Genomic DNA, 24,696 nt, shown 5'->3' with positions numbered 1-24,696 from the left:
TTTTTTAAAGATTTTTTATTTACTTATTTGACAGAGAGAGATCACAAGTAGGCAGAGAGGCAAGCAGAGAGAGTGAGAGGGAAGCAGGTTCCCTGCTGAGCAGAGAGCCCTATGCGGGACTCGATCCCAGGACCCTGAGATCATGACCTGAGCCGAAGGCAGCGGCTTAAACCACTGAGCCACCCAGGCGCCCCAACAGCTTGTTTCTTAAATGGCATTTTTTGCTCATCCTACTTGGAGTAGTGAGAATATTTAGGTGTCCTTTGTAGGGAAAAATGAATATGTAATCCTTTGTGAAAAATAAAATGACAAGTTGGAATTTCGTTTCTAAATTTTTTAATCTAGTCACTGAGGGTGGTACCTTGTTTATGTTATATGAAAACATGTTCTTTAAATTAATTTACAGAACTACATACTGCTTTCCACTGTAATGTGACTGGGGCAGTTGTGAAGGAGACCATGCGTACAGATTTTCTAAATCTAAATGTAGGTATCTCTAATTTTTCTTGTAGGCCCAGCCTTTCTAAAGTGGACATTATAAGATACCTGTGTGTGTGCGCGCGCGTGTGCTTTTTTTGCTTTAAAAAAAACCCAGCTTTTTGAAGTTGCTTGGTACCTGTGAACAGTTAATCCTTTTTTCTTTTCCCTACTGCCAGCCCTCAGCAACCACTGATTTACTCTGTTCTCTGTACATTTGCCTGATCTGGACATGTTTGTGTCAAATGGAATCCTACACCGTGGTCTTTGGTGCTTGGTATTTTTCATTTAGCATAATGTTTTCAGGGGTCACCCATGTGGTAACATATGTCAGTACTGCATTTCTTTTCTTTCTTTTTTCTTTTTTTTTTTGAAGATTTTTATTTATTTATTTGACAGAGAGATCACAAGTAGGCAAGCAGAGCGGGGTGGGGGGGGATGGGGGGGAGCAGCTGAGCAGAGAGCCTGATATGGGGCTCCATCCCCAGACCCTGGGATCATGTCCTGAGCTGAAGGCAGAGGCTTTAACTCACTGAGCCACCCAGGCGCCCCTGCATTTCTTTTTATTGCTTAATAATATCATATTTTATTTATCCACATTTTATTTATTCATTTATCAGTCAGTGCACATTTTTTTGTCTATTATGAATAATGCTGCTGTGAATATTTTCACAGAAGGCTATGAATATGTTCACAGAAACATATGGGGACATATGTTTTCATTTCTTTTGGGTATATACCTGGAAGTGGAATTGTTGGGTTTTATGTTAAGTCTGAATTCAGCCTTCTTAGGAACTGCCTAACTGCAGAGCAGCTGGGCCGTGTAACAGTGGTGCTGCAAATTCAGGTTTCTAATTTCTTTAGGCTCCCCAATACTTGTTATTGTGTGTTTTGTTTTGTTTTGTTTAGTTTGTTTTTAAATTATACCTATCCTATTGGGTGTGAAGTGGTATCTCATTGTGATTTTGATTTTCATTTCCCAGATAGCTAATGATGTTGAGCACCTTTCATGTGATTATTGGTCATTTACAGGTCATCTTTGGAAAATATCTCTTCTAATCCTTTTCCTTTTTTAAGTTGGGTTTGCCTTTTATTGTCAAGTTGTAAGAGTTCTTTTTATTTTTTATTTTTAACAATTTTTTATTTATTTTTAAAAAGATTTTATTTATTTGACAGAGAGAGAGAGAGAGAGAGAGAGAGAAAGATCCCAAGTAGGCAGAGAGGCAGGTAGAGAGAGAGGAGGAAGCAGGCTCCCCGCTGAACAGAGATCCCGATGTGGGGCTCGATCCCGGGATTATGACCTGAGCCAAAGGCAGAGGCTTTAACCCACTGAGCCACCCAAGCGCCCCCTATTTTTAACAATTTTTAAAGATGTATTTATTTGAGAGAGAGCACATGCGTGTACACACATATGAGCTCAGGAGGAGGGGGAGAGGGAAGCACCTGAGTGTGGAGCTCAAAATGGGGCCCAATCCCGAGACACTGAGATTAGGACCTGAGCTAAATGTTGGCTCAAGCAGGTGTGCCACCCACCTGCCCCGAGTTCTTTTTCTTTTATTTTGTTTATTTTTATTTAGTTTTTAAAAGATTTTATTCATTTACTTGACAGAGCACAAACAGGGGGAGTGGTAGACAGAGGGAGAGGGAGAAGCAGGCTCCTTGCTGAACAAGGAGCCGATGTGGGGCTCAATCCTAGGACCCTGGGATCATGACCTGAGCCGAAGGCAGATGCTCAACCGACTGAGCCACTCAGGTGCCCTCGAGTTCTTTTTATATTCTAGATATATAATACCCTTATCTTGTATGACTTGCAGGTATGTTCATCCATTCTGTAGACTGGTTTTACTTTTTTTTTTTTTTTTAAAGATTTTATTTATTTGTTTGATAGAGATCACAAGTAGGCAGAGGGGGAAGCAGGCTCCCTGCTGAGCAGAGAGCCCGATGCGGGGCTCGATCCCAGGACCCCGAGACCATGACCTGAGCCGAAGGCAGAGGCTTTAACCCACTGAGCCACCCAGGCGCCCCTGGTTTTACTTTTTTGATTGCCCTTTGAAACACAAAAGTTCTTAATTTTGATCAAGTCCACTTTATCTTTTTTCTTTTATTGCATATGCTTTTAGTGTCATATTTAAGATATGTTGCCTAGCCCTAGGGTAATGAAGGCAGTCAAGCCTCTGCTTTTGGTTCCGGTCATGATCTCAGGGTCCTGGGATTGAGCCTCACAGAGCCTCACATTGGGCTCCTTGCTCAGCGGGAAGTTTGCTTCTCCCTCTCCCTCTGCCCCTTCCCCTGCTTGTGTTCCCTCTCTCCCTGTCTCTCTGTCAAATAAATAAATAAATAAAATCTTTTTAAAAAAGTCTTTGATCCATTTCAAATTATTATTTATGTTTGTGTGAGGTAGAGTTACAACTTCTTTTTTTTTCCATTTCATTTCATACAGATGACCATTTTCCCAATACCAATTTTTGGAAGGAGCATTCTTTGACCATTTAATTGTGTTGGCATCCTTGGTGAAAATATTTATGAGTTCTCTGCTCGGCTTCTTAAGTGCTTCTAGTAATTCTTATATGAAATAACTTCTTGGTTTTCAACAGGACTGATGAAAAGATATTTTTAAAAATCTGTTGATAAATTTCATGAGTATGTATTTGGTGATAGAAACAGCTGCTGTAGAAGCCATGAGAAACCACTGTGAAGAAGCCAGCCTTAAAGATGGTGTGGCCACGTAGCTGCCATTTGGTGATAGAAACAGCTGCTGTAGAAGCCATGAGAAACCACTGTGAAGAAGCCAGCCTTAAAGATGGTGTGGCCACGTAGCTGCCATTTGGTGATAGAAACAGCTGCTGTAGAAGCCATGAGAAACCACTGTGAAGAAGCCAGCCTTAAAGATGGTGTGGCCACGTAGCTGCCCTACAGCAGATTTACCAGGGCTTCTCCTGTGTGGAAGCAGTAACAAGGATGGATGGGATGAAAAAGATAATGATTGGGACTATAACATTGTTCTGAGCCTTACTATGATGAGATGAGTGATTTAATAGTTAGTGATAATTGATGTGAGGCAGGTTATTAGGAGAAGCCTTAAAAAAAAAAAAATCACAGGGCACCTGGGTGGCTCAGTCAGTTAAGCGTCTGTCTTCGCTTGGGTCATAATCCTAGTGTCCTGGGATTGAGTCCCACATCGGCTCCCTGCTCCTTGGGGAATCTGTTTCTCCCTCTGCTCCTCCCCTGCTCATTCTCTCTCTTTCAAATAAATAAAACCTTAAAAAGAAAAGAAAAGAAGGGAAAAGAAAAACCCACAGTTATCGGGTGACCAGGAATCTGTCCTGTGGGGTTGGTGATCTGAAGGGTCTAGAGTAGTGCTGGCCTCATTTGTAGTTCACAGTCTTCTAGTAGTAACGTTAAAAAAAAAAGTGAAAAGGATCAGGTGAGTCTAATTTTAATAATATATTTCATTATATCTCAGACATTATTGTTTTAACATGTAATAAATATAAAATTATTAATAAGATTTATTTTACATTTTTTTATGAAATCCTGGAAATCCAGCATGTAGTTTTACACTTACCTTGATTTGGATTAGTCCCATTTCAAGTACCTGCATGTGGCCAGTGGCTGCTGATTTAGGCAGCATAGCCCTAGATCCTTGGGTATGATAGCTGGTTGGAATGTTACATCAGCATTACTCAGCTTGCTTTATGCTTCAGGGCACCCCGACTCATCCCTTTAACCTGAGAGAACTGACTGGCTTTGGGGGAGCATTCAGCCTGCCTGTTGAGTGTGGTCCTCACTGGAGGGGTGGGAGGCGCCTATTCATTGAGACCAGAGGGTCTGAGAATTTTGTTAAGCAATGTGGGCATCTCACCAGATGGGTGAAGAATAAGAGAAACTCATTGTGATGAAGGTATTTGAGCCTCTCGAATGAGAAAAAATGAGCCCATGAAAATTAGAATTTCTTTTCTCTTAACACAGATACAATCTACTCCTTAGAGATGAAGCTAAATACAGAAAATATTGTGAGAGCAGTGGATCCCTAATGGGCATGACTTTGTCCCCAGGGGGGTTGTCCACGTCTGGACCCAGTTTTGATGGTCGCACCTGGGGGTGGGGGATAGGATGTTGCTGACGTCAGTGGCTTGAGGCCAGGGATGCTGATAACATCCTGCTGGGGACAAAACTGCCCCTGCTACCCGCCCAAATGTAAGAAATAGTAAAAGAAGATCCTTCGGTTCTGTTCCTTTCATTCCTTGTTCCCTAGTTTCTATAGGGAATAGAACACATTTTCTTTTGAATTTGGAGAATCTCCTCGTTTATTCATATAAAATTTCTAAGGAAGAAATAGCTAACTTTCAGAGCATTTCTGATTGAGCAGACTTGTCAGCTGGGTAGATTCTGCTCACGGCCCTGAAGAATGAATGGGTCGCATGAGACCATTCATCTTGCTAACCTTCTCTTCCCTCCGGAGAAGCCGTGGGATGGGTGCAGTCCACCCCTGCCTCCCCTTCCGCGGACCTCTCTTCTGTCCAGTACGTTCTACTTGCAGTAAGAGCACATATGTTAACAAGAGAAGGAGCATTTGCAAGGCTGCCAGAAAGATGATCACACTTGCATAAGGTCTGTTGGATGTATTTTTGGACGTATTCTGGCAGTGATGTGGGTGTTTGGTTGTGACTCTTCCCTTCCAGGGCTTCATCATGAGCAGTGGTTAACTCAGAATATGATCACCACCACGCTCCTAATGTTCGTCACCCAGAGGGCTGTAACTTTGAGTCTTCATAAATTCTAGCAAGTAGAAATCAATACAAGTCATTTTCAGCTCATAAGCATTCGTTAGTTCTGCCAAAGGTCCTGACTGCCAGCGTTTGTCTTTAAGGACCCCTACCTCTTCCTGGTAACTGCTAGTGTTTCCGCTGCCTTCAACCCTTGCCCCCCTTTGTTGTTTGTGGCAGTGTGAGTTTTGGGGACGAACCACATAAATGAACTGTAGCTAACTTGGCTAAAGGCAATATGGTAAATGCTATTTGGAGGATCTTAGATGTGGCAAGAATTTAGAGGTCCAGCTTAGAAGGGGTCAGTGATCAGGGCAGCTCTGCTTGGCCCTGCCTCGTGCCAGCAGCTGCAGGTGACCTTGCGCCCTGTGACTGCTGATCCGAAGGCACCAGGGCTCTCAGGTGACCTCTAGCTGTCGGTGCCCTCACCTGTACCACCAGGAAGAGAGCAGATCTGGAAGCTGCCTTCCACTGTGAGTAGTGATGTCTTGAAGGGTGTTTTTAGAAGGGGAGCCAAGAATACTGGGCAGGCCAAAGCCAAGAGCACTTGTCTACCACATTAGTGCTTGTGGGATTCCCCTGGGAGTCTAGTCTCCCAGACTAGAGACCCCCTGCTCACTTACTGAAACTCTCTGTGGGGAACACAGATACCTTCTGCAGGGTATCTGCACATCCCCATTTCCTACCCATGCAGCTCTGGTCAGCGCAGGGAGGGCAGCGGTGGTTCCCTTGCTAGGGCAGCTTGTCTTAGTTGAAGGGAGAAATGTGGTTCTGTGCCTGTGTTGTGACCTTAGGTTCAAGTTTCCCCAGAAGGACATGGTTAGAAATAGCAGTTACATTTGGAAAGCTTGATTTTATAGGATTGCATTATGAATGCCTTATTTATTTAAGCAAATGTATTTAGTATGCTCTTGAGTTTCTAGGTTCCTGAAAGAAGCTTTATATATGTAATCTCTCAAGCTTAAAAATGTTTTTTCATTACAGGTTTTCTTAACTTTTGTAAAAGAGCATAATTAATCATCATTGAGCCTTTATGTGACAATTAGAAATGACCATTTTGCAAACCTTGCAAACCTGGCATTAATATATGGACAGTGTCTGTGTTTGACAATGGGTGTTTTCTTTGTGTAATTTCCAGTTTGGGGACAGTGTTCTTGATAAGCAAGGTTGATCAATAACTGTGAATTCTGTGATGAAAATGACTGTACATCAGCTACAGTGTGTATTAATCAGCTTTTAGAAGCATCCAGGAAACTTAACCACATTCTTACTATTTCTATAGGATTTCATTTTAAAATAATGGAAACTAAGTCCTTTTTTACGTTCAGGGCTGCTTTCATCTGTCTTTTTATAATCTCTGTGGGATGTGTTCTAACTAATAAGGCTGTGTATCATGGGGGGTAAGGGTGAATACTCCTTCTATTTTACTTATATTTCATAATCTTGTCAGGACTTAAGAAATACTGAATCTTTGAGTGAAAATATGTCTGCAAAGTATAACCTTTCCTCCTGACCTGTATGTTGAAACATTACTTGAATTCAGCTAGAATGACAAAGTGACGTTAATCAGCTCTTCTTAGTGTGTTTTATTTTTGTCTTGTATTAAGAAACGCTCATGTGTGTCCATAATGCAAGATTGACTTCTAAGTAAACAGGAATTTTCCTTCCACTGTTTCAGGCCGGAGCCTCAGCAGAAAGCTCCCTTAGTTCCTCCACCGCCCCCCCCGCCGCCCCCGCCGCCCCTGCCGGACCCCACACCCCCAGAGCCGGAGGAGGAGATCCTAGGATCCGACGATGAGGAGCAGGAGGACCCTGCCGACTACTGCAAAGGTGATATGCTCGTGGCCACTGGGCCACAGGGGTTTGTCAGGCGGAGTGAATGAGGCAGATTAAATTAACCTCTTGGTGTCAGTATCATTTTTAATTTCGGGTCATTGAATATAGAATGATACCCCAAAATGTAAGAAACATCAGAAGGAAAACTGTAACCTATAGAAAATGTATGCATACATAGATTCACACTGAGTACTTACCAGAGGATTTAAATCTACTGATAGAATTAAAGGTAGTATTAAGCAACAATAAAAGATAAAAACAGAATAAGCCATCTAGGAAGAACATAGAGACTTGAAGTTACCAGGCTCCTGAGGGGGCCAGTTTAACTCTTGTGCAAGACTTTTGACTTCACGTTTTCAGGCTGCTAATACTAACAAGGAACCAGCCCTTTCTCTGTATAGCATTGAATTACATAGTATTCATTGTCTGTGGAAAGAAAGCCTGTTCATTTGTTTACAGAAGCAGGCATTTTCCTGGCATTGTGCTCAATGAAAAAGACATTCTGTGGGTTCTACCATTGTGTGACATAGTGGATTATGTTTTTAGCTGTGATTTTGCAGAAGACACAGAAATTACTCAAGTGAGGGACGCCTGGGTGGCTCAGTCAGTTAAGCGTCTGCCTTTGACTCAGGTCATGATCCCTGGGTCCTGGAATCAAGTCCCGCATCAGGCTCCCTGGTCAGCAGAGAGTCTGCTTCTCCCTCTGCCTACCGCTCCCTTGGCTTGTGTGCACAGGCACGTACTCTGTCTCTGACAAATAAATAAAATCTTAAAAAAAAATTACTCAAGTGAAATTTTGCTGTATTGATGCTTCCTAAAGATCAGAACATAGAGTTAAACTCCTTAAACGCCAAGCATGTTGTATGATGAATATTGAGAACAGTGGGATCCAGACTCTATACTTCGTGTAGATGGGACTCTGAGAATGCAGGAGAAGGGAAGTCGCTGTGTCCATTTGACTCCTCTTTTTACTTCACTTAGTCATCTGGAGTTTCACTCTGTCTGATAGAAAATTATCGCAGTCTGATAGTCTGAGCTTCTGAACATGTGATGAAACACTGATTTGCTACAGATTAAGATAGATATAAAGCAGATTCTGTACAGAATAATAATAGGTGGTAGAAGATGGATACCTGTTTAGGCCATAGAGCATTAATGACTCTCTGGCTTTGTAGTGTCACTTACCTCGTGATTACAGGCCATTCATGTATTGGTTATGGAACATTGTGCTTTTTAGTTACCTATTAGGAGGAAGAGAAAATTATGTTCTGCTGTAAAAGTTTAAGAACCTGTCTTCCACTCTGACCTCATTGTTCCATAGAATGGGTTTCTACACGTGGAATCTGTGTTTTCTTTAGGAAAAGGAATGTAGATCTTCAGCATTTTTATGAGGAGTGATTGTGACCCCGGAGGTCTTTGCCATCTACTATGGAATATAACAGGAGTCTGTGGAAAGGTGAAAAGAAGAGATTTTGTATCCTCCCTCTTAACTCTGCATTTCTTGGTTCATAAATGAAGTTGTTTGAAAAGGAGATACGGACAGTTGTCTTTCAATTTTACTGCTTAGGCCAGAGCATTAGGTTGGTTCCGTAGGAACATTTCTTTTTAGCACCCGGGCCCCACCGTGCTAGAATGAGAGCCCTTTGCCTCACATCTGGCTCTGAAGCATGTGGGTCAGAAGATGTAACCAGTGCTCTTGTTTATCCCTTTCCAGTCTGTAGATCCACACAGCGGACACTTCAGACCAAAATACAGGTCTATGAATGAAGGATTTCACAGTCAGGGCTGATTTTAGGTAACATTTACTGAACTGTAAACATCTTAGAGTATTAAAGTCAGCCTCACTAAAGCATGTGAGAGAGAGAAGTTGCTCTCTCTCGCTCTCTTTCCTGATCTTGCTAAGTGACTTGTGCTTCTAGTCAGCATTACACGTACCAGATGCTTTACTCTGTGAATTTTGTATGTAGATCAGAACGCTTTGTCCAAGGTAACCGAGGTAAATGCATTCAAGGAGTCTGTGAAACTGATTGGGAATGTCTGGGACTAGAACTGCACCCCACCCCCACCCTCCAACCCTGAGTAGTTTAAATTTCCAACATGCTACTTATTCACCCCTGAGTTATTTAGTGTATTTTTGTCCACAGTCAGGTACTTTCTTCTTTGTAAGTACAATGCAGCCATCAAGATCAAGAAGTTAACATTGTAATAGTTCTGCCGTTCATTCCTCGGACTCTGTTCAGGTTTTGCCAGCTGCCAATATTGTCCTTTATGTGAAACCAGTCCTTCTCAGAATCATGTTATGTTTGTTTTCTTGTAGTAAAAAAATAAAATTCAACTGAATAGATTTGGAGATCTAGTTGGCTTTATTAAGCATTTCACGAATCGGACAGCATCTGTAATCCATCCAGCAAGTGGAGATGCTCCTCGGAGTTGTGAAGCATGAGAGCTTTCTCTGGGAAAGAGGTTGAGGCTTGGAGTTACTACCAAGAGAAAGGATTATTTCCTGCCTGGACCTCTTCCTTCGATTGAGGAGAGCAAGCATGGCAGCATTTTTATCATGTACTTTCGAGAAACTCCTGGTTGACTTCTAAAAGGTCACATTCCTGGGGTAGTTTGAAACTATAATTCAGTCTTGGTTTTCCCTGTTGGGGGGCAAATGACTTGCTGGGCTTGTTTTTTTCTTGGTGAACACTTGTTTCTTTAATCTGGAATAGTTCCTTAGTCTTTTCTTGGCTCTCATGACTGACGTTTTTGAAGATTGTAGGTCAGTTATTTTGTATAATGTTTCTTAATTTGGTAAACTTCTTTATTTTGTAGATTTTGTTTGTTTTTAAAGTAATCTCTATACCCAAGGTGGAACTCCAACTCACAGCCCTGAGAGTAAGAGAGGCCTGTTCTGCTGACTCAGCCAGCCAGGTGTTTCTCTCTCCACCCCCCCACAAAGTTTCTTAGTTTGGAGTATCAGAAAAGTGTTGTGGGGCGCCGGGATGGGTCATTCTGTTAGGCATCTGCCTTTGGCTTGGGTCATCGTCCGGGGGTCCTAGGATGAAGGGGCCCGGCTCTCCAGATCCAGCGGGCTCCGTGCTCAGCGGGGAGCCTGCTCCTCCCTCTCCCTCTGCTGCTCCCCCCTTCTTGTATTCTCTTGCTCCCTGTGAAGTAAATGAATAAAATTGTTTAAAAGGAAATCCAGAAAAGTATTGCTCTTTGGGAAGTATTCTCTTAGCACATTATTTTACCAAGAAGCACAGTGTTTTGGTTTATACCATTGGAGTTGATGTGGTCACTTTGTTCAGGACGGTGTCTGCCAGATGATCTGTTCTGTGAAGTTACTTTTTCCCCGTCGGTGTGAAGTTACTTTTTCCCGCCAGTCTTAAATAGATTTTGTTGAGAGTTACTTCTTTGAGACTGTTTAAGTATCGTCTTGTCAACAAATATATTTCCTTCTTTCCCTCCTTTCTTTCTTTTCCTGTCTCCCACCCATTCCTTCCATGCATCTCCCTGTGTTGTCTGTGTGGCTGTGTCACATGGATGCATTCATGGATTTCCCTATTCAGTGAGTTCTAATCAGTTCCTCTCATTTGTTTGGGTGCGTGGCTTATCCCACATTTGGCCATTAGGAGTTCTTTCAGGTTGATTCTGTGTCCTTTCTAGATGTCCTTGTCATTCTTTGAGCACTTGCTTACTTTCAAGTATAGTAAACTGTTGCAGGCTTGTATTTTCCCTACCCCAGCCCTGGAGTCCACATCTAATGCCCAGTCCAAGATCTGGGCATTAGATGTGATTATCATCACTGGGGTGTCAGTGTTTGTAGATTTCTTAGCATAGGTCTAGGGAGACACACACCTTTTATGTTTATATATTTCTATATTTATGCTTATTTCTATTTTTTACTTATGTATTTATTAAAATATGTAAATTTAATCAGGTAGCTCTAATTCCACTCTAATACCAGGGGATTCAGCCCAGTTTTCTCCCTCTCTGTATTTCTGGGTTTCTTTCTTTCTTTGACAGTAAGAGACTACGCTCTCGTTATCCTCATTACATTTAATTATTTGATTAATTTCCTTGTACACGATGAGTCACCAGTCGTTGTCTCTGCTTCAGAGGGCATCTCCCCCCTTTGCCCTTGCCTAGCCTGTGCTCCGATACCCGTGTCGCCCCACCCTGTCTCATGACTGCGGACTGAATTGTTCGGGTAGGGGGAAGGGGAGGGCTGGCTTTTGCAGTTTTTAGGGGTGGGTTTTACTTAGTCTGAGGAGGTGTCTTGTCTGTTTCCTGTCCCTTCTGTTTTCTTTGACTTCATTCCTAGAGAACCCTGCCCGATCAACCTCTTCTTAGTATTCACAAAGTAAAATAAAATGTAAACAACAAGAAGCAGTACCTGTTTTATCTCTTCACAAAAGAAGTATTTGTTCACCTTAGGAAATAGGTCATGGGTTGGAGTGTTCAGTCGCCAGGAATCCCAGTGCCCCGCAGGAGCTGTGCTAAGCGTCTAGGTCTCTGCCCTCCTGGATCATTCATGACCAACCTACCTTCCTTTTCATCTCTTTACACGTCTTTCCCCATTCCAAACATAGGAAACCTCAGCCACCTGAGCCCAAAGGCCACTGTTTAAAGTTCTAGTATTGCTAAAGCATTCTTCCTTGCTCCTTTCTACTTGGCTGTGCATTCTCTGTCTTCACAGCCGGCTTGTTCCCACTCCTTTTATTTTTCATTCTCCCACCAAACCCAGGAGGACTGTGGACTTTGATGTCTGAGTCCAGAATCTGGCTTCTCAGCTCAGAGAAGCCTCAGTCAGGCTCGTTTCCCTCCAGGCGTCAGCTTCTTCATCTGTGATGGAATATCGTCTCCCCGTGTAATATGACACACAATCACATCATACCACCTAAGGTTTTATTAGGATGAAAATGGGACCAATACACCAAGTATGTGCCATACTGCCTGGTACATAGAAGGTGCTTAAGAAATGTGAATTTTATTTTCCTCTGTCCTGCCCTTGTTCCTTCGTTCTCCTCTCGCCTTTGTTCCCGCCTGTGCTTTCATGCTGGTCCCCTTCGTGCCGCTCCCATGGGGTCTTCGCTGCCTCACTGTGCCGGGCTTGTTGCCCCGGCCTCTGGAGAGAGCGAACCGTGTCACGTGGCCTTTCTCTCCGTGTCTCCTCTGGTCAGTTGTCTCAGGCGAGAACTGTAGCAGCAGGCCGGGCAGTTTGTTCAGATTCCTGCTTCCAAGCCTGGAAGATAACAAGGGTCAGGCACAGGGCGAGCCACTAAACAGACACTTCCGGGAGGCCCTTGTGCCGCATGCGCACGCTCCGTGAGTTTGAGCATAAAGCCTCCTCGCCAGAGTGGAACCTGGTCTTGCAGGGAGACTGTGGCGCTGGTGGCTCTGCAGAGTGTGACCCGGGAGCTCCTGCCTCAGAATGGCCGGGGGTGCCCGCTGGACATTCCTGGGCTGGACTGTAACCCCCGGACTGGGATTTCAGCAAGGACAACCTGGACTCCTATGTATTTCAGAGCCTCGTCAGGCCCAGCTAAGGTACGTGGGTGCCTCTGCGCCTCAAAGGCAGCACAGAGACGTGCCTTCCGGTCGCTTCACTGTAGGTGACTGAGGCGCGTGAGGGGAATTACCGGCTTTGGACGGCCTTGTGTCTGGACATTTCTCCCACCCTCAGCACAGACTTGCTACGGGGACTGGTCAGTGGTGACGGTAGGAACGTCGTTTTGTTAGATCATCCTGCCTGCACTGCCTCCTTGGAGATCCTCCCCTAAATCGTTCTTCAGTAAGTTGGCACCTTGTACAGTTTCATCGGGTATTATTTCTGGAGACCTCGATTTCAACACTTTTGTGGTCTGACTTGGTAAGCGTGTGTCATTTCCTCAGAAAGGCCTTCTTTAAACCCTGAGTCACATCTTCCTTAGGCCCCTGCCTCTGCTTCTCACGAGAGTGTGTCCCACAACCTCCCGGCCCCCAGCCGGCACCAGGCTGTGTAATTCTGCAGTTATTTTTCGGTTCATTTGTGATCTCCTTCTCCTCAGTTTGGAAGATTCCCTGTGGTCAGGGGCTGTATGTTGAGTCAGCCCCCCGCATGTGTACTCTGCACAGTGCAATAAGTATTTTTGGTTGGATGAAGGAATTGTCTCTAGTGTTAAGTTACAACGGAGGGACAAATGACGCTGATGTTTCCCGTGTGTCTCAGAAAGCATGTCAAGAGTGAGGAGGTTGACATGCCGTGAAGGGGACACAAGTCAGAATACAGATCTTTCGTTTCTTCCCTAGATCTTTTTAAAATTACCCGTAGTGCTCCAGAGGCCTTATTTATTATCCACGTTTGAGTGGCATCCAGTTGGTTCCTTTTGAAACTTAGGAATACCCTCTTCAAAAGATAGGATAAACAGTATAAATATTCACACAGTATAAAAATGTCTGATGACTTTCTTACACACAAATTGCCTTTCCATCTATGAAAAGTTTGGATTGGCTGAATTTTAATAACTCAAAATTTCACATTGATGGTTATATGTTCTCACTGGCCTTGTCTCTCTACAGTGTATGCCTTGGGACTATTATAGCTTTAGCTTGTCTTAAAATAAGAAAGCAGTACACCTGACATAGGGTTGCCTTAGAAACCAGTGTCATACGGCTTGTATTTTATAGAAGTGTTGTCCTTAATTTGCTTTTTTCCTTTTTTTGGGGGGGTTATAGAAAAGATCACCTTTATTCATTCAGTTATCTTCCTTATAAACCACTAAGGCTGTGTACACCTTAATCCTACCATGGTTGTGTATGTTTTTAAAATTATTTGGCTTAATTTGGCTTACCTGAAGGCTTAAAAAGAAACTCTGCTTATCTGTGTGAGAAAAGACGTAGATGCTCCTGAGTTAATCACAGAAGGCCTCATTACATTTCTTTCATGGGGACTGAGGAGATCCTGACACCTGATAGACCTGCTGGTGCTGCCAGTTGCCACTGACAGGGGGAATCGATCACTAAGCGTTAGTTAGCGTGTCTTCAATTCTTTGAGGCTTACTCTGTGTCAAGTGTTATGTTTTACCTCAGGGACTAGGAAGGTGAATTGGAAAGCAGCCCCGACTCTCCGGGAGTTCGTGGGCTTGGGACTTTGCCGCTAGAGTAGGTAGAAGCCAGTCAGTCCTTCGTTGGTCTTGCCTTTGCAGTCCATCCCTGGCACCTAGTAGAATAATGTGTGGCGTGTTGAGTAGTGACTGAAGAGGCCACATCGAAAACGACTTAAATATCCTTTTTTACCTTTACCGTGTGGTTAATAATTATAAGAGGGAAAAGGAAGATTGGTGAGAGCTTTAGAGGATTGATGTATTTGGTTAGAGGTAAAAGACTTCCTAGAAGATGTTAAAGGGGGCCTTGCCACTGGAGAATTATTGGACTTTACTGATGGCACAGGATGCTTCTCTGATTCAGCCCTGGAGGCTGGGATGGGTGGTTTCTGGGAAGTGCTGGGGGCCCTTGTTTTCCTAGCCCATGGTGAACGAAAGGCTGATGCGTAGATTAGGTTGAAGAGGAGTTTGTGAGCATTATGTAGCAGACGAAGATGAGGAAAAGAAATTTGTACATGAAGTAAATGAAAACACCGGGTAGTAAGATATGAAGGAACACAGACTAGTTCGTGTGTGTATGTAGATTTCTTGGGATTTTCTGCACACGGGTCATTTATCATATCACAAAGTGTCATGCAGATACTTGTTTTCCTCAACATTCTTTATGCATTTTATTTCTCTTTCTTGCTTCCTTGCTCCCTGCCTAAGGTTGAATAGAAGTGTGGTAAGAGTGGACATCGTTGATTGTTTCTGACCTTACGGTAGATATGTAGGTATTTTTTAGCTCTCTTTTGACAGGTTGTGATGGATCATAGATTTAAATGTAAAGCTAAAATTATAAAGCTTATTAAAAAAAAAAGTAGGATATCTTCACAAACCTGCAGTAGGGAAGATTTCTTAGAGAATATGCAAGACGTATTAACTACAAAATAAAAATTAATAAATTTGATTTCATCAAAATAAAAAAGTATTTGCAGATTTAAAGGCATGTTTAAAAATGAAAAGACTAGCCTCAGACTAGGAGAAAATACTGGTTACATAGATAGCTGACAAAGAATGTGACTGGGAGAACAAGCATAGGAAGTCTGGAGAAATATTCTTCATGTTGATTAGGGTGTATACATTTGTCAAGTATCAGGGAATTATTTAATAAGATGTTTGACTTCATTGTATGTAAATTTTAACTCAATTTTAAAATTTTTATTTTTTTTTTACTTATTTGTCCAGAAAAAGAGAGAGCGAGCGCACAAGCAGGGCGATCAGCAGGCAGAGGGAGAAGCAGACCCCTCACTGAGCAAAGATCCCAATGTGGGACTTGATCCCAGGACCCTGGGATCATGACCCGAGGTGAACGCAGATGCTTAACTGACTGGGTCACCCAGGCGTCTCAGTTTTACCTCAGCTTAAAAAATGGTTGCCATACCTCGTTATATGTGGATTATAGGATTTCGTGTGTGTGTGTGTGTGTGTGTGTGTGTGTGTGTGTGTGTGTGTTCGCTTTGTCTTAATTTTTCTTGATTTTCTTTACTAAGCATGCTTTTTTTGTAAATAGAAAAAAAATGTTTAAAAAAGAAAAACAGAGTGAGAAACCATTGCAGATTTTGCATGGGCAATGGCTGTATTTAAGAAAGATTCATTTGTCAATCTTGAGTGATTAGAGAGAGAAGATACACATAATGGAGGGGTCAAAAAGCAAGCAGCATCATGGAGGAAGCATCTTTGTCTTTGACAAAAGACTGACCATAGAGGACAGTGAGGAAAACCTTCCAAGGCTTGCACTGTGTGTGGTGCAACTGGAAGAAGAGAGTGCATTCTGGACGTCTTTTTTTTTTTTTTTTTTTTTTTTTTTAAAGGGCTGTGTGAATTCTGAACCTGATTGCCATTTCTTCTTTGTTTTGGATGTTATTTGGCTATTAAAGAACTCAGAGCCAAATGTGCAATTCTCCTATTAACAAGTGAGCAAGAATTTCCAGCATTGTATTCTGTGTCCTAACTTCACTGCAACATTATTCTATTTTATTTTTTTCAGGGCTATTTTTTCCTTGCCCCAATTTCCTTCTAATTTTGTATCTTTTACTGTGGTTTTATGAACTGCCTCAATTCCTTATTGGAAAGAGTGGATTTGGAGCTATTAACAGGAACAGTGAAATCACAGTTGGTCTGGGAAGTTTTGAGTTTGACTTTATTCATTTAGTTTAAAGACACTGGCGTAGATATCAAGAAGACAGCTGGAAATAGGAATCCGGGGCTCGGAAGAGCTGCTAGCAAATGGTGTAGTAAAGGAGGCAACGCTGCCGGGGGACCTGGGTAGCTCAGGTGGTTAAGCCTTAGAGTCGTGATTTAACGCTGGCGGAAGAGGACACCTGGATGCTCTGCATTTGGGAGCCTCCTAGAGCCTGCCTTACCTCTCTTCCCTGGGTTGACTGTCATCTGTGGCCCTTATGTTGTAATAAAATGTAATCATGAGTATGACAGCCTTCGGGGAGTTCTGTGAGTTCTTACAGATTAACTGTTGCAGCCGAGCCTGTCTTTGGAACCTGCAGACTTGTAGTTGGTGTCAGCAGTGGGGTCTCTGGGACTCCTCAGCTCCACAGTTCTGTGGTTCTTGTGACTCTTCCCAAACCTTGCACAAGAACTACAGATCTGATAGGAAAGCAAATCGTGGAAGATTTGTGAATACAAATTAAGTGAATACAAAAGATGCAGTAAGGCTGTTCCCTGACAGGCCTTTGGGAGATGCCATGGAATGTAGGAGGAGAAGGAACAAGGTGAGAGAGAAAGAGCAGGCAGGGAGGTAGGAGAGCAGCCAGAACTGGGGTTCGGCTTGACACGGAGCAGATCGGAGCTGGCAGACAGCAGCTGTTGGTCTCTGTGCGTAGTCAGTTGTGTAACTGGAGTTTTCCATTTTTTGGTGCAGAGGGGTCTTTTTTTTCTTTAAAGATTTTTTTTTCTTTTTATTAGAGAGAGAGATCACAAGTAGGCAGAGAGCGAGGGGAAGCAGGCTCCCCACTGAGCAGAGAGTCTGATGCGGGGCTCGATCCCAGGACCGTGAGATCATGACCTGAGCCGATGGCAGAGGCTTAACCCGTTGAGCCACCCAGGCGCCCCATGGGGTCTTAATTGCCTTCTCACTGTCTGTGGTTCTTGCCCTACCTGTCAGTCCCCTGCATCGTTGGCCATTTTGGGTCTGCACGTCTCCAGAGGTGGGTGGCATGGGATTGGGGCCCGTGCCACCACATGCTGTATGCCATGGGCTTTCCCTGCCCCTCACTGACCCAATGCTGCTGGTACCTGCTGTGAGATTGCTCCTGGTTATGCTGCGGGGCTAGAGCAGGACCGGGTGGTGCAGCTCAAATGCCTCCTCTGTTTCCACTTAGTCCAGCAGGGGTCTGCACAGCACTGCCCTCGCTCCATACCTCCCCGTGCCCCCTGGGCAAACGCTTCCTGCGGTCGCCCCACAGCCCCCTCCCTGCTGGTTTGCACCATGGGCCGCAGGAGGCTAGATCTAGGAAGAGTCCACAGGCCATGTGAGGGCTCGCTTCTCTGTCCTGTCCTCTCCCAGTCCGCTTACCAGCTCACTGGACCGTAACTTCCTTTACCTTCCTTCTTTGGCCCCAAACTGGCTCTTTGAGGCTGTCTACCAGTTCTCTCAGTGGGCCCCAAACTTGTTTGATTCTTTTGGGACCTAAATTAGGATTTTGAAAACATTTACAAACAGAACCAAGTAATGAGACAAGTTTTAGAATAATTTATTTTCTCTTTTTTCGAATTTATTTTTACTAAGGTATAATTGACATACAATATTCTGTAAGTGTAAGATGTACATTGTGTAAGTAAGGTGTTCACTTGATACATTGGTATACTGTACTGTGATTACTACCTTAGTGTTAGATAACACTTTTATCATGTCACATAATTATCATTTCCTTTTTGTAGTGGTAATGATTACAGTCTAGTCTCTTACCAACTTTGAAGTTTACAATAGAGTTGCCTGTATTTTTTATTTCTCTCTTGAGGCTTGTATAAAAAAGGGCTGTAGTCTTAAGAGTTCCTTATCCAGATCCCTGTCCCTCTCCCTCTTAGCATTGCTATTCTGAATTGGTAGGATGGATTGGGCACGGTGATTTTCCTATTTATCTGTACCAGATCATGTTTCAACCTAGAGTTGAAAAGACTGAAATGAAGTAAAGGAGTTTTAGATTTTGTTGAAGTTTTTTTTTTTTTTTCTTTTTCCTTCTATTTGGTATTGACTAGCAGTACTTGAAAACTTACTGTTTTTTTTTTTTTCCTCATACAGCTTTCTGTATTGATTACAATAGCCCCTCCCCACCCCAAGCCACTATGTTCCAGGACCCCCATGAATGCCTGAAGCTACAGGGAGTGGCAAACCCTATGTATACATGTTTTTCCTATACAAAAATGCTTGAGATGAAGTTTAAGTTCTAAATAAATCAGGCCCAGTAAAAAGATTAATAACAATAATAAAATAGAACAATTATAATAATATACTGTAATCAAAGTTATGTGGTCTCTCTCGCTCGCTCGCTCGCTCGCTCACTCGCTGTGAAAATGCCTTATTGTTCTCTACTCTCCCTTCTTGTTTTTGTGGTGATGTGAGATGATAAAATAGCCTGCTTCGGGGCGCCCTGGTGGCTCAGTCTGTTAAGTGTTTGCCTTCAGCTCAGGTCGTGATCTCAGGGTCCTGGGATTGAGCCCCGTGTTGGCTGCCTGCTTCTCCCTCTGCGTCTCCCCACGTGCTTGTGTTCACTCTCTGTCAAATAAATAAATAAAGTCTTAAGAAGAAAAAAAGCCTTCTAGATGAGATGAAGTGAGGCGAATGATGTAGGCATCGTGACCTCCTTTTAGGCTACTGTTGCTCTTCTGGTGACATGCAGAGGGAGGCTCACGTGCTTCCAGGCTGTGGTTGGCCATGCTAGTGGAAACAATGGAGGTGGGGGTACTTTACATAGAATTTACCTCTTTAGAAGCTACAGTTCATTGTTTTTCAGTATATTTACAGATTGGGCAACGATCAGCACTAATTCCATAACATTTTCATCAAAATGAAACCAAAAAAGAAACATGTTCATTAGCAGTCAGTCCTCATCCCCATTCTTCCTAGTCCTGGGCAACCACTAATCTACTTTCTTCCTTTATGGATTTGCTTATTCTGGACATTTCATGTAAACAGAGTCCTGTAGTATGTAGTCTTCTGTAGCTGGCATACTTTGCACCTATTTAACTTCGGTCCATGTTGTAGCGTATGTTACTACTTTATACTTCTTACACTACAATATGCTGTGCTTGAGATGTATTACATTTTGTTTGTCCATTTATCAGTTGATTTACGTTTGGTCTCTATTTTTTTTTTTTTTTTTTGGCTATTAATAATATGCTACTGTGTGTGTGTGTGTCTGTGTGTATTTGTATATGAGTTTTTTTTTTTTAAGCAATTTTATTTATTTGACAGAGGGAGAGAGATCACAAGTAGGCAGAGAGGCAGGCAGAGAGAGGGGAGGAAGCAGGCTCTCTGCCAAGCAGAGAGCTCGATGTGGGGCTCGATCCCAGGACCCTGGGATCATGACCTGAGCCGAAGGCAGAGTCTTAACCCACTGATCCACCCAGGTGCCCCTGTATATGAGTTTTTAAATGTGCATAGGAGTGGAATTGTTGTTGGGTCATATTGTAACTCCATGTTTAAATATCTTGAGGAATTGCTAGACTGTTTTTCTGAAGAAGCTACACATCACGGTATATTCTCACGAGCAGTATATGAAGGTTACAGTTTTTCCACATCCTTGCCAATACTTACTCTTTTTTAGACATGCTAGTGGTACTGAAGTGGAATCTCATTGTGATTTTGACACAGATTTTTTTTTTTTTTAGAGTTTGCTTTTAGGTAATCTCTATATCCAACATGGGGCTCGAACTCACAACATATTCTTCTGACTGAGCCAGCCAGGGGCCTCTGATTTCCTCTTCCTTTTCCTTTGCCTCTTCCTAGTCCTCTTCCCTTTCCCTTTCCTTTTCTCTTTTTTCCCCTTCCTTCCTTCCTTCCTTTTAAAGATTTTTATTTGAGAGAGAGAGAATGAGAGAGAGAGAGAAAGCATGAGAGGGGGAAGGAAGGTCAGAAGGAGAAGCAGAATCCCTGCAGAGCAGAGAGCCTAATGTGGGGTTTGATCCCAGCACCCTGAGATCATGACCTGAGCCCAAGGCAGACACTTAACCGAGCCACCCAGGTGGCTTTTTCTTTTTTCTTTTTTTCTTTTTCTTTTCTTTACTTTTTTTAAAGACCCTATTTATTTATTTGCCAGATAGAGATCACAATTAGGCAGAGAGGCAGGCAGAGAGAGAGGAAAGGAAGCAGGCTCTCTGCTGAGCAGAGAGCCCGATGCAGGGCTTGATCCCAGGACCCTGGGATCATGACCTGAGCCGAAGACAGAGGCTTTAACCCACTGAGCCATCCAGGCGTGCCTTATTTTCTAGGTAACTATTGATACTGATCATCTCTTCATATGTTTATTGGTCATTTCCATATCTTCTCTGGAGTTGCTATTTGTGTATATGTGTGCATGTACTCAGATGAAAATTCCGTTATTCCTGAGCCCGTGGTTCATAATAACACATGTTCTCATTATGAGGGTCTGTGAGAACTTTCCTCCACTCTTAGTACATGGGAAAGCCATACTGCTACCCTCTCCTAATTTATTATTAATGATTTTAGTAATGTTAAAAGTTCAAACCAAGTAGAAAGTAAGCAAAAAAAGTTCTCACTTTACTCCCAACACAGTCTTCCGCAGTCCATTTTTCCAAGGTGAATTTAAAGGCTGGCTCAGTCAGTTGGGCTTTGGACTCTTGGTTTCAGCCTGGGTGGTGGCCTCAGGGTTGTGGGATCAAGCCCTGCATCAGACTTTGTGCTGGGTGTGGACTCTATTTGGGATTCTCCCTCTGCCCCCCCCCACCCTATCCCCTCCCCGAACCTTTTCTCTTAAAAAAAAAAAAGTTTCCTAGGTGTCCTCCCAGAAATTAATATATGTATGTATGTGTGTATATGTGCATATATATATATATATAAATAAAATGTATAGGTATATATAGGATATATATAATGTATATGTATATATATCCATATGTGTATAATTTCCATAAATGAAATTGATCTGTGCATGACTCTTATCATGCTATTTTTCTTTCAGTAATATTTATGGATACAGTTCCATGAATCTAAATATAGTTCTGCATCATTATTTTCTGTATAATATTATATTGTTTATTTACTTTAATTTTGATACTTAAATGTCTCCTCCTTTCACTGTTGTAAATAATACTACTGGAAACTGCTTGTGTATTTATCTTATGGGTTTGTTTTGAGCATGAATGTTTACATGGGGTTAGCTAGTTTGATGCATAGCACATTTTGACTTTTAAACATGTCACTATTGGGTGGCAGGCTCAGTCAGTGGAGCTTGCAACTCTTGCACTTAGGGATGTGAGTTCGAGCCCCACATTGGGTGTAGAGATGACTTAGAAATAAAATCTTAGGGGGAATAAAGTCACCAGTTGCCCTTCAGAAATATTATACTGATTTCTACATTTACCACAAGTACGTGAGGGTGGTTCCACGTCGCACCACGACACGGTGTCACCAGTAACCTCTGTATTTGTTTTACTCATTTGATTTTTCTTAAGACTGGCCGATTGTATTTAACATTTCTAAAGTTAATTGTGCCCTTCATGTTTTTTTGTCCATTGGGTTTTTAAAGCTTGATTTTATTCTTTTTGTGTCATGTGACCTTGTGTTTCTTTTTCTAAAGGTTTAGTTCTTTTACAATAATTTCATCATATCTTGATTAGCTTTACTCTTTTGTCCTTTTATATGCTAATTAAAATCATTCTATGTAGTTTTGTGACTTTCATCCTTTCTTTCAGGCTACTCAGCTCTTTTCACTGTATCAGTCATATTCACTGCGAACCTTTACACTTAAATCTCGCATCAGACTTCCAGACCAAAGTTCTTGCTGGGAGAATAGTAATTTTTCCTCTATTAATAATACACTGAGATGGTAAAGTTCTCTCCAAGGCTGTTAGGTCTGAGGCATAGAAGAAGCAGTTTTCAGGAAGGAAGGATCCAATAATAGCAGTATTCACTTAAGCCGCAGTTTGAGGAGGATGAAGGTTAAGCCAGGGTCAGTGACCTACCTGCAGGGAGTGCCCTAGAGACCCCTCGATTGGGGTCATGGAGATGGCCAGGTGTTGTAGAGCGATCATAGCAGATCCTTGGGTAAAATGTAGCAGTTAAATGAAGAAAACATTTTAGCTTGTTAGGAGCGAGGTAATTGGTTACCCAATTAACAAGGGAAAGTTGATTTTAGGACAGGATCCCTTGAGCATATTTCTAGGCAGAAGAGAAGAAATCTCAGGGCACCTGGGTGCCTCAGTGGGTTAAAGCCTCTGCCTTTGGCTTGGGTCATGATCTCAGGGTCCTGGGATCAAGTCCCACATCTGGCTCTCGGCTCAGCAGGGAGCCTGCTTCCTCCTCTCTCTCTGCCTGCCTCTCTGCCTACTTGCGATCTCTGTCTGTCAAATAAATAAATAAAATCTTAAAAAAAAAAGAGAGAGAGAAGAAATCTGAAGAGAAATTGAAGGGCTGGCAAAGAAAGAATTAAATGAGTGAATTTTGGAGATATAGTAGTGTTAGAGAGGTTGAGGTTACCTCTTTCTCACAAAATAGGGAGGTTTTACATAGCTATTGTGGTAAGCAGAACAGTGACTATCTGGCTGCTATTGTTGAATAATGAATTATTGCAGAACTCAGCAGCCTTATGCGAGCTTTTAATTTTGCTTATGATTTTATGGATCAGGAATTTGGAAAGGGCAAAAGCAGGATGGTTTGCCTCTGCCACATGGTATCTGTGGCTTTAGCTGAGACATCTCAAAGGCTTGATGTGACTTGATGGGCTGGGGACTAGAATCATCTGGAAGCTTACTTACTCTCCATATCTGGTCCCTGGGACCGAGGATTGGAAGACTGAAACTGCCAGCTAGAACCCTGCCATGTGGCTTGGCTTCCTCAGCATGGCAGCCTCAGAGTAGTCACGCTTCTTACCTGGTGACTCAGAGTTCCAAAAGCAGACATCCACCTTTTAAAGTCAGGGCTGTGTTGCCTTTTACAACCTAGCCTCAGAAATCACACAGCCATTCGTGCTACATTCTTCTGCTCGAAGCATTTTGGAAGCCGATCAGATCCTAATGATAGAACTTCAGGGTTCTAGAAGAGCAAGTGGTTTGGAAGATACTATGTTCTTTTTTGGGGAATATGATTTGTTGGAAGAATGTCACAAGAGCTTAATGAAAGGACATTGCAGCCTCCCGTGAATGTTTAGCTAGGTTTATTTTTTGGTGTCATCATTTAACTACTTTTCCTAGAGCATAAATTCATTTAATACTCTTTTTGTCTGGTATAAATTCAAAGTCCTAAGCCTGAAGCCCACTAACTGTATCAAATTGCTGTGTCGGGTGCCTCATAAAGGAGTATGCACAAGTTGGTACATGAGCTGGGCTTTCTCATGATGATTAAACTGGAAAGCATTCTTTGCTTTTGGATTATAAATCTAGATGGGGCTTTAGATTGAGGCTCAAAAGTAAGTTCTGTTTTCTATATATATGTTGAAGATCTTTTACTTACTGTATTTGTAGTCCTTTGACTCTAAGTCCTATGTTCTTTTTCCCATTTTAAAAATTTCTTAAGAATAATTGAGAATTTGGATTATACACAGTTTCTTCTTCCTTTTTTTCTAAAAGATGTAACATCTGCTTGGGAAGACACCTGCAGTTGTGTGGTTGAGTCTGACCTTGCTATGCACTTCCGTATATCCTTGCTGTCTTATGGTCAGTAGGAGCCAGACTTGGCTTCGTGAAGAAGTGTAGTCTTTCAGTTATATATTGGTATCTGAGTGCGTGTAATTATGGGCTTTGGATTCAAATGGCCAGCGAAGTGCTTTCAGGGTACTTTTACTTGAAAAGTTTCTTAGTTACTAAAAGAAATCTCAGTGGTTTTTTTTTTTAACCTGTTTTCTGATTTCTGAATTCTGCTTTTACCCAGTTAAGACTTTCTCAACTGTTTTCACAGATCAATTGTTTTCCCAGTTCATATATTAATACATTGTATTTGAACTTATCTAGAACATAATTAAGAACCAAGAAATGAGCCCAGAATCTTTGAGTACCTATGAATAATGTCCAAGTTCTTGTACTAAAGCCCATGTTTACTAAAAGGGGAGAGAACGCCCTTTCAAATTTCAAATAATATATATATATACTCTTCCTTTGCCCAGAAAGCAAGTAAGGAGAAGGCTAAGAACAAGAAATAAGATATAAAAGCTGGAAAAATCATGAAATCCCAATAAACACTGCAGCCTTAATCTGCTTGACATAGTGATAAAATTTTTAGGCAGAAAGACCACGTCTTATCGGAAGAAAATCAGATTGTTATCAGACTTGTGCACATCAGTGTTGTAGGCCAGAAGACAATAGCGTAATGCATTTGA

General features: G+C 42.4%; 1 protein-coding gene across 15 annotated transcripts in view; it reads left to right on the top strand.

Annotated features, from left to right (window-relative positions):
• SRPK2 (SRSF protein kinase 2) overlaps positions 1–24,696 on the top strand; it is a 244,859-nt gene that overhangs the window by 159,949 nt on the left and 60,214 nt on the right. For 14 of the 15 annotated variants that reach the window (XM_046021593.1, XM_046021591.1, XM_046021598.1 and 11 more), the window contains one exon: positions 6,922–7,073. In XM_046021593.1, coding sequence (XP_045877549.1) covers positions 6,922–7,073 — 152 coding nt within the window. Of the gene's footprint in view, positions 1–469; positions 487–6,921; positions 7,074–24,696 lie in introns of those variants that run through there. The other variant, XM_046021604.1, reaches the window with a different exon arrangement.

The sequence above is a fragment of the Meles meles genome, chromosome 10, assembly GCF_922984935.1.
Source record: "Meles meles chromosome 10, mMelMel3.1 paternal haplotype, whole genome shotgun sequence".
Lineage (NCBI taxonomy): Eukaryota > Metazoa > Chordata > Mammalia > Carnivora > Mustelidae > Meles > Meles meles.
Note: the sequence above shows the minus strand (reverse complement) of the source record. Positions and strands in the feature narration are given on the sequence as shown.